At 44.3% G+C, this 10,896-nt stretch overlaps 1 protein-coding gene across 1 annotated transcript in view; it reads left to right on the top strand.

The window, feature by feature from the left end:
• Positions 1–58: 58 nt before the first annotated feature.
• Positions 59–10,896, top strand: part of pdcd6 (programmed cell death 6) — a 29,910-nt gene continuing 19,072 nt past the window's right edge. The window contains exon 1 of the mRNA XM_070879831.1: positions 59–253. Coding sequence (XP_070735932.1) covers positions 150–253 — 104 coding nt within the window. The 5' untranslated portion in view covers positions 59–149. The remainder of the gene's footprint in view (positions 254–10,896) is intronic.

The following is a 10,896-nucleotide window of genomic DNA, read 5'->3' as shown; positions in this document are numbered from 1 at the left end:
GCGCGGGGGCGGAGTCAGGTGACGCTGGCTGCAAGGGCCTGAGCGGGGGCGGGGCCAGGTGACGCTGGCGGAAGGGCCTGAGCGGGGCGAGAACGAGCGAGGGAGGGGTGAAACGATTGGGATTGAGCTCGTGGCACTCACCGTCTCTGATGGCGTATCAGTACCGGCAGCAGCAGCCGCAGCCGCACCACCAGAACCAGCAGCAGAACAACGGCCTCGCCGACCAGGGCTTCCTTTGGTCCGTCTTCCAGAGGTACGAGACCCCCTCTTCCCACCGCCCACCGATCCCTCTGCTGACCAGCATCTAGGCCGCGCGGACCTTCTCTCTCTGTGTGTGTGTGTGTATGCATCGGGGGCATTGGAAGAGAGAGACCGGGGCAGCGGGACCCTCGGGGCACAGGGAGGGAGGGAGAGAGGGAGAAAGAGGGAGACGGGGGCACAGGGAGGGAGATAGACGGGGGCACAGGGAGAGAGGGAGAAAGAGGGAGACGGGGGCACAGGGAGAGAGGGAGAAAGAGGGAGACGGGGGCACAGGGAGAGAGGGAGAAAGAGGGAGACGGGGGCACAGGGAGGGAGAGAGACGGGGGCACAGGGAGGGAGAGAGAGAGAGACGGGGGCACAGGGAGGGAGGGAAAGAGAGACAGGGAGGGAGAGACGGGGCCACAGTGAGGGAGGGAAAGAGAGACAGGGAGGGAGAGACGGGGGCACAGGGAGGGAGAGACGGGGGCACAGGGAGGGAGGGAAAGAGAGACAGGGAGGGAGAGACGGGGGCACAGGGAGGGAGAGACGGGGGCACAGGGAGGGAGAGAGAGAGATGGGGGCACAGGGAGGGAGAGACGGGGGCACAGGGAGAGAGAGAGAGAGAGACACGGGGCACGGAGAGAGAGAGAGAGAGAGACGGGGGCACAGGGAGAGAGAGAGAGACGGGGGCACAGGGAGAGAGAGCGGGAGACGGGGGCACAGGGAGAGAGAGAGAGACGGGGGCACAGGGAGAGAGAGAGACGGGGGCACAGGGAAAGAGAGAGAGAGAGAGAGAGAGAGAGAGAGACGGGGGCACGGAGAGAGAGAGACGGGGGCACGGAGAGAGAGAGAGAGAGAGACACGGGGGCACGGAGAGAGAGAGAGAGAGAGACGGGGGCACAGAGAGAGAGAGACGGGGGCACGGAGAGAGAGAGAGAGACGGGGGCACGGAGAGAGAGAGAGAGAGAGACGGGGGCACGGAGGGAGAGAGAGAGACGGGGGCACAGGGAGGGAGAGAGAGACGGGGGCACAGGGAGGGAGAGAGAGACGGGGGCACAGGGAGGGAGAGGGAGATGGGGGCACAGGGAGGGAGAGAGAGACGGGGGCACAGGGAGGGAGAGAGAGACGGGGGCACAAGGAGGGAGAGGGAGATGGGGGCACAGGGAGGGAGAGAGACGGGGCACAGGGAGGGAGAGAGACGGGGCACAGGGAGGGAGAGAGACGGGGGCACAGAGAGACAGAGACAGAGACGGGGGCACAGGGAGGGAGGGAGAGGGAGAGAGAGAGACGGGGGGCACAGAGAGACAGAGACAGACGGGGGCATGGAGAGAGGGAGAGAGAGACGGGGGGGCACAGGGAGGGATGGAGGGAGGAAGAGAGAGAGATGGGGGCATAGGGAGGGAGAGAGACCGGGGCAGCGGGTCCCTCGGACACGCAGCATCTCTCACCCATGGTGCTATGTTACAAAAGAGGAGAGTTCTCCCCGGTGCCCTGGCCAATATTTATTTTTTGGCCAGCCTCACTTTTTTAAAAGAAACAGTTGAACTGGTCGTCATGTTTGCTGTTTGTGGGAGCTTGCTGATGCCTTTTCTACATTACAACAGTGACTATACTTCACCAGTCTTAAATGGCCAGATCCCTTATCCTGAGGCTATGCTCTCCCCCACCCCCCCCCCCCCCCCTCCAACCTTAATTCTATACTCTCCAGCCGGTGGAAACAACCTCTCAATGTCTATGTGTCAATGAGATCACCTCTCATTCTTCTAAGCTCTGGAGTATAGTCCCATTTTACTCAATCTCTCCTCATGAGACAATCCTCTCATCCGAGGGATAAATTTAGTAAACAACAACAGCCTTCATTGCACTGCCTCTGAAGCATGTATGTCCTTTCTCAGATAAGGAGACCAAAACCTCGGCACTTACACTTTTGAGTAGATTTTATTTTGAACGCCTTTTTAAAGTCATTACTATTTTTAAATGACTAAACTCACTCAGCAGCCTCAAGATTGGCAAATGCATCATCATCATAGGCGCAGTCCCTTGGAATCGAGGAAGACTTGCTTCCACTCTTCACATGAGTTCATAGGTGGCTGTACAGTCCACAGTCTCTGTCACAGGTGGGACAAACAGTCGTCGAGGGAAGGGGTTGGTGGGACTGGTTTGCCGCACGTTCTTTCCGCTGCCTGCGCTTGATTTCTGCATGCTCTCGATGACGAGATTCGAGGTGCTCAGCGCCCTCCCAATGCACAGTGCCTATCACACCCTTGGGAATGGAATTTCCACAGCACCTGTCAAACCCTCAGGACTGGCATTTGCACTTAGAATTTGCTTTTACATAGTGCATTTCTGGGTGTCCCAAATTGCTTCACAGACAATAAATTACTTTTGAAGTGCAGTTGCTGTTTTGTAGGGAAATAGCCACCAGTTTGTATACAGCAAGTTTCCGGACAGTAATAGGATAAATGACCAGTGTTAATGTGTTTTGAGAGGAGAATTGCCCTGCTCCTATTCACATAGTACCATGGGATCTTTTACATCCTCCTGAGCAGTTAGACGAAGCCTCAGTTAGATGAAGTCTCATCCAAAAATGGCACTTCTGATAATGCAGCACTTCCTTAGACCTCAGGAGTGTGTCTTAGTTCCACAATCTTCTGAGCCAGGTGAGAGGGAGTGTTACAGGGGGCTTTACTCTGCCATGAACCATCTTCCTAATTTCATTTAGTCCACAATCATTGCCTGAATCTGGTGCTTAATATGCATATTCAGGAGCATTGGTGAATGGGCAACTAATGGAGTGTGTGTACAAATTTCAAATATCTGGCTACAGTCATGCAATAATGCAGCTTTCTGAGGCATATGCAAACTGGAAAGGCAGAGCAGCACAGCTGGGGGCAGAACTTGGATGTAACGCTGAGACAACTGCCAGCATTGTCAGATTATTTCATTCTAGTCCCATAACCTCACTAGCTGTTTCTGCAAGAGAACCACACAAAAGTGAGTGGGGAAGGAGAGAGGAGAGAAAAACAGGAAAAATGCCAAGATGAACAACATAGATTTGAAATAGGATGTAATATTCAGTCAGGATTCTACTTGAGTCAAAGGCGATTATGTGCTGTTAGCTGAGAAGTTGTGGCACATCGATCTGGCCCCTTGCTGCAAAAGTGTAGATGTTGGAATTGGTGAGGCCACACCTGGAATACTGCATGCAGTTTTGGTTTCCATATTTATGAAAGGATACACTTTCTTTGGAGGCAGTTCAGAGGAGGTTCACAAGGTTGATTCTGGGGATGAGGGGGTTGACTTATGAGGAAAGCTTGAATAGGTTGGGCCTCTACTCATTGGAATTCAGAAGAATGAAAGGTGATCTTATCGAAACGTATAAGATTATAAGGGGGCTTGACAAGGTGGATGCAGAGAGGATGTTTCCACTGATGGGGCAAGACTAGAACTAGAGGGCATGATCTTAGAATAAGGGTCTGCCCATTTAAAACAGAGATGAGGAGAAATTTCTTCTGAGGTTTGTAAATCTGTGGAATTCGCTGCCTCAGAGCTGTGGAAGCTGGGACATTGAATACATTTAAGACAGAAATAGTTTCTTAAACGATAATGGGTTCTGGGGAATTGGAGCTGAGTCCATGATCAGATCAGCCATGATCTTATTGAATGGCGGAGCAGGCTCGAGGGGCCGTATGGCCTACTCCTGTTCCTATTTCTTATGTTCTTATGTTAGAGGCCATTCAGCCCATTGTGCTGGCTCTTCAGCTACCTCTGTTATACCTGGTCTGGGTATTTACTGGAAGCCAGTAGCAAAATGTTCCAGTCTCTGTGCTAACAGCCCTAAACATGGTCTAGTAGTGGTGCCTTGTGACAACGCAGTTGCACAATGTAACTCAAAATCACATTGTTTCAGGAAACTTGAAGGAGCCAGTGAAGGTTATGACTAGCTCTAATGTCAAAGTACACTAAATTCTGTTTCTTTTCTTTGTATTAATACAGGACAGTTAGTGCTTTAGATGTTTACAGATCTATATTGCTGAAGTTTGTATTCATATAAAAAGCTGGGTTTAAAACATACAGTTTTTGGGGAAACTTTCACTTCTTGTAAAGGCAAGTAGAGATTTAATTGTAGCTAATGCTGATCGTTGGCAAGTTTACAATTTTTAGTAGCTAGGATATCATTTCAATGCTTTATACCAGAAGATAAACAAATGTACTTGTAGTAAATTCTGGGGTATACTGAAAATGGCATGTATCTTTGTATTTAAAAAAAATCTCAGTCCACTATTTGAAATTTTCCAGGATAAAGTTATTGGGAACCAATGACATGAACCTATAGTATTGAAGATGCACTTTGTTGCATAATGCTCTTCAGATTTCTTTGTGTAGATGTAAAATGTAGCATGGTACTAAACCATACCAGAAGAATCTGCGGTTTGAACTCTGATCTGTGCTGAGTTAGGGCATTGGGGACACTATAGTTGGCCTCAGTGTGTCTCGTATAGGAAAGGAAGGAAATCAATAAGCTTTTCCCCGCTCTATCTCCTTGATCACTATGTAGCATAGCCTGCTGGCATTGTGCATCTGAGGACATAATCATGCCTGTTTTATTGCCCCTCCCCTCAAAGTAAATTGTCATGTTAACGCTCACTTTCTCGTCTCCCAAGTGAAGCCTGAGTATCTTGGCTGAGATATTGGAGGGCAGTCAGCATCAGTGGGACATGAGATTTTGTCTGGTAAGAAGAGGCTGGTAAAGAGAAAACATTGAAACACTTGAGGTAGTTTCATTGCATTGATCCCTGGCAGCTTAGGGTATAGGGTCTTATTTGTGATCTTCCTGCTCTAAGTGGTGAATTCACACTCGATATTGTAAGGAGAGAGTGCCAAGATGTGGCGTGGTTCCCCACGTGGATGGAGAGAAAATTGGTGTAACTTTCAAATAATGCAAGAAAAGTTGACTGGCTACAGCCCCAGGCTTGGACCAAAATTTCTGCAATTCTGCATTGACGGTTAAAAGTAGAAATGGAAAGTTTTATCAATGGTGCCATTGTGTGTAATGTTGGATTTTACAGAGGTGTAAAAGAGGTTGAGCAATTGGGAAGACTAGTGGTTGAAAAACTTAGTCGTGATTATGTGCATGTAGAGTGGAAAATATGAGCTTCGGTGAAAAGATAATATTTGTGAAAGGTTACTGAGAAAAATACTTAACTTTTACTCAGTGTACATTGTAGAAGCCCTCGAGTTTTCAGCCTTTGCAGAAGACTATTTTTTTGTTTGCGGATCTTACATTTTTTTTTGTGTGGTTGTGAGTCATTCTGGAATGTGAGATTGAGTTTGAAAAATTGAGCTGTCAGTCACTGAATTTCTGCATGGAATCTTTGATATCTAGGTAGATATTTTTCTGCAGTTGCTAAGCAATGTTAGGATTAACCTCGAGCAATAAAATAGAGGCAACATGGAGACTTCTGTAATAGGAGTTGTACTTTAAAATTGCTACTATAATGTGGGTTATTACACACTTAGATAGTGAAAATATGCATGTAACATAAGGACTGAGTGTCATAATGATTCAGTTAACAGTGAAACCTGAGTTTGAATCCAGCTTAGACTGCAGGTTTGGAAATCTACTTTCTCTGGGAGGTTACCATAATAGCTGGCTCAGAAAGCCAATGGGAAAATCCAGCTATTGCACCAAAAAGATGTTCCATTTCAGATCGCCAAAGTCCCTCGCAAGTCTTTTTAAAAACTCCTTTAAAAAAAAATCTTCCAGTGTTGGAAGCATAATTGAATGTATCTAAAAGACAGTCTATAACAAATCAAACATCGTAGTTGTTAAAGTGCAGCAAAAAATCATTGACTACTTGCATCTCTGACATTTGGGAAATTTGTATTTCGGTATTTTTTCTACACCTTTCTCAAAAGTAAACAATGTAATTTAGAGCTTAGGATTTGTTTTGTAAAACAAACTCAGCTTGAGTGTATGTAATTCATAATTGTTGGTGGTTTGGTTATAGGCTAGTATAGAAATAGAAACAGTCTGTTCCTGATCATTATCCCCCCCACCCTCCATAAATTTAAATTATCCATAAATTGAAATTAAGCAATTGCATTAAAATGGTACTCCTTTTAAGCACATTTCAAATTATCCAGTCCTGTCATTCAAATTAAACAACTTTGAATACACAGGAGTAGATTGTAGACTAGGTCTAATAACGTGAAAATTTCATGCAATTAAATATTTAGTTTATATTGCAAGTTCTGGCCCAATATATAACCTTGTTATGGCCATTCAATTATCTAGTGATACATGTGTCCTGAGTTACATTCATTTGCAGTAATCATCCCACTCCAAAGAGTGTGTTGGTTAACTTGTATCAGAACAGAAGTGAATGAGTTTCTTCAAAGACACTCCATTTTATTCATCAGAATGTGTCCGTTGTCTAATATTCATACCAAGTTAAATTTGCACACATGCTGTAAGATGAGCATTGACATTGAGAAGAATCAAAGCTTAAATGCACCTCAAAACAAATTAGTTTGTAGTTGCCTGGGTCTAGTTTGTCTCCAGGTTATAAAAACAACGGGTACCACATTACTTTGTTTCCAATCTAATGGGACCTCTCCAACATCCATTATGAAGATCCTTAGCACCTCATTAATCTCAATTTGTGCCTCTTGGTCATCTGGAATAAACATCAATCGTGGGTATTTGTTTTGAACCCTGGTAGCCTGTGTAGAACTTGTAAATGTCTGCTTCCAGTGCAGCCTTTATTATCTGATGGACTTTGTGCCTGTGGGTGCGTAGTTATGCTTGAGAACTAATCGGCACAGAGCCGATCTAGGTTGAGGTTTCAAGTTCTGAGTAATTTTAAGTTTGTTACCAGCAGTGATGCACTTGCTATCTATTGCTGAATATTCACTCCCTTTTCATTTTTCAATCACTTGATTAACAGGTTTCTTCATGGCCTGATGTATTTAAGTTTTCATTTTGTATGTTTTTAAGATTGCACCTACCACTTTAATAACAGCGACTGGTTTTTTGAGTTCTGTACTGTTGCAATGTGCTATTAGCTAATATAAAATAATCCAAGTGTGTTAAATGACTTTAACACCAATGAAATAAAGGTTCTAACCATGTTTTGAAGGTTCAAAACAAAGTCCCAGGAATGGATCATACTCCAGGGTCCTAAGAGGCACAGGATTAAATGGCTGGTGGTCTCCATAAAAGCATTCAATGGGAATCCATGTTAAATTGGGCACAAGCGAATGTACCAATTTTTAAAAACTATTAACAAAATAGACGCAGGCAACTACACATTCCTTAGTCTTGAGACACTTTCACATTTGCTCCTTCTATAAGATCACCTCTAAAATGTCTCCTTCCACAGATGAAAAGCCAAAGTTTTAATCGATTGTTTCTTTTTTGGAAATTAATATCTTTTATCTGTTTGGATTTATTGCTAATAGGATCTGGGGATTTGCTCTCTTTGGGAAAGATTAGAGTCTCCCTAGTATTCTCATCTTATTAATATTGCTCATTCTGGGTAATCTCAGCTTTTCCACACCTTAGAGTAAGCACGTTCGTGTGATGTAATTAAACCCTATAGCAATTTGATGGTTTGCTGTCACGGTTGAGGGGAAATGTTTTGCAGTGAGCCAAATTTGTTTCATATTAGTGATTGATTCATTACTAGGGTCATTCTTGCTCCCCAAACAAAAAAAAACAAAATACATGAAGTAGGTCGCTAAAAATAAGGGGAAATGGTTTAAAATGAAACATGGCTACATCTTACTTCCTATAAAATGTTTTACTTCAGCAGCACTGAAGAAAAAGCACTCATTCCAGCTGTCAAATAACGCAGGCATGAAACAGTTGTGAGGATTGTTTCTCAGTATCCAACGTCAACATGATTTTAAACAAAGTACTGTTGAAACCTGGATTTAATGTAGCCTAAAATTGACATTGAAAATCACATTTTTTTAAATAACCTGAAACCCTTAATATTCCTTTTCAATAAAATTGTATTTAAAAAAAAAACTATGTGCAGAAATCCCAAACCCATTTCCTTTTAGCATATTCCAACTTATCTGGAATAAAAAAATCACCACTCCCATATAAGATGTAACAATTAGGAGCAGGAGTAGGCCTTATGGCTCTTCAAGTCTGCTCCGCCATTCAATAAAATCATGGTTGATCTTGATTCCCCTAGAGTCCAAAAATCTATCTAGCTCAGCCTTGAATATACTCAATGACTCAGCATCCACACCCCTTTGAGGTAGAGAATTCCAAAGATTCACAACCCTCTGAGTGAAGAAATTCCATCTTATCCCAGTCTTAAATGGCTGACCCCTTATCCTAAGACTAAGCCACTATTCTAGACTCTCCAGCCAGGGGAAACAACCTCTCGGCATCTATCCTGTCAATCCCCCTTAGAATCTTGTATGTTTCAATGAGTTAAGGCATACGGAATGCTTGCCTTTATTGGCCGAGGCATAGAATATAAGAGCAGGGAGGTTATGCTTAAATTGTATAATACTTTGGTTCGGCCACAGCTGGAATATTGCGTGCAGTTCTGGTCGCCGTATTATAGGAAGGACGTGATTGCACTAGAGAGGGTGCAGAGGAGATTTACTAGGATGCTGCCTGGAATGGAGAATCTTAGTTATGAGGACAGATTGGATAGGCTGGGTTTGTTCTCATTGGAGCAGAGGAGGTTAAGAGGAGACCTCGTTGAGGTGTACAAAATATTGAGAGGCCTGGTCATAGTGGATAGTAAGGGTCTATTTCCATTGGTGGGGGGATCTATTACGGGGGAGGGGGGCATAGTTTTAAAGTGATTGGTGGAAGATTTAGAGGGGATTTGAGGGGGGGAGCTTCTTTACACAGAGGGTTATGGGGATCTGGAACTCGCTGACTGGAAGAGTGATGGATGCAGAAACCCTCACCACTTTTAAGAGATGGTTGGATGGGCACTTAAAGTGCAGCAACCTGCAGGGTTACGGACCTGGAGCTGGTAATTGGGATTAGATTGGATGATCTTTTGTTGGACGGAGTAGATATAATGGTAAGTACTGTAGGAAATTGAATACGGCCAGGGTGATCTCCTGGACTAGTTTTGATCGCCTGGATGGGTCGGAGAGGAATTTTCCCAGATTTTTTCTCCCTAAATTGACCTGGGTTTTTAATCTGGTTTTTGCCTTTCCCAGGACATCACGTGGCTCCGGTTGGGGTGGAGAGTAGAATGTTTTAGTATAAGGGGTGTTGCAGTTGTGATGAGGGATTGGTTGGGCTGGGTGCTCTTTGCCTTTCTGTCATTGTTCATTGGTTTATATGTAACTTTTGGGCTACTGACCAAGGGTTGTGTGGCTCTTTGTTGGCTGGCACGGACACGATGGGCCGGAATGGCCTCCTGCGCTGTAAATTTCTATGTTTCTATGAGATCACCTCTCATTCTAAACTCGAGAGTATAGGCTCAATCTCTCCCCATAGGACAACCCTCTTATCCCAGGGGTCAATCTAGTGAGCCTTCATTGCACCTGCCTCTAAGGCAAGTATATCCTTCCTCATAAGGAGACCAAAACTAACTTTGTGTTTTCTGTACAATGACACCTAAATCTCTCTGAACACCAACGTTTAAGTTTCTCACCATTTAATAATATTCTGTTTTTTCTATTCTTCCTTCCAAATTATATTCCATCTGCCACCTTATTGCTCACTCACTTAACCTGTCTATATCCCTTTGCAGGCCTTTATGTCCTCCTTACAGATTACTTTCCCAAGTCAACAAACTTAGATACATTGCACTCGGTCCCTTCATTTATGTCATTAATATAGATTGTTAATAGCTGAGGCCCAAGCACTGATCTTTGTGGGTCCCCACTAGTTACAGCTTGCCAACTGGAAAATTACCCATTTGTCCCTGTTCTCTGTTTTCTGCCAATTAACCAATCCTCTACCCCATGCTAATATATTGCCCCCAGTCCCATGGGCCCTTATCTTGCGTAGAAACCTTTTATGTGGCAGTTTACCGAATGCCGTTTGAAAGTCCAAATATACTACATCTACTGGTTCCTTTTTATCTACCCTGCCAGTTACATCCTCAAAAATCTCTAATAAATTTATTAAACACGATTTCCCTTTCATAAAACCATGTTGACTACCTAATCACATGATTTTCTAAGTGCCCTGTTACTAATTCCTTTATAATGGATTCCCAATGACTGATGTCAGACTAACAATCTATCATGAACGAGGACACAGTGCAATAAAAACAGAAAGTGCTGGAGATACTCAGCAGATCAGGCAACATCTGTGGAGAGAGAAACAGATTTAACGTTTCAGGTCGATGACCTTTCGTCAGAACTGGAAAAGGTTAGAGATATAACTGATTTTAAACAAGTGCAGAGTCAGGGAGAGGAAGAAAGAACAAAAGGGAAGGTCTGTGATAGGTGCTACGGCAGGATAGATTAAATAACAAAAGGGATGATGGTGCAAGGTGAAAAGAGATGGTAATGGGACAAATAAAGAAACAAAAGATGAGTCTAGAGGTGGTATAAATAGGAATAGCAGAATCATCAGCAACAGCTGCCGTGCAATTTTCCAGCTTTTTTTTTGGGTGCGCAGCCCCTTTAATGGACTGCGCGGCCCATTCACATTTC

The sequence above is a fragment of the Pristiophorus japonicus genome, chromosome 5 (genome assembly GCF_044704955.1).
Source record: "Pristiophorus japonicus isolate sPriJap1 chromosome 5, sPriJap1.hap1, whole genome shotgun sequence".
Taxonomy (NCBI): domain Eukaryota; kingdom Metazoa; phylum Chordata; class Chondrichthyes; family Pristiophoridae; genus Pristiophorus; species Pristiophorus japonicus.
This window is presented reverse-complemented; position numbering and strand designations above follow the sequence as displayed.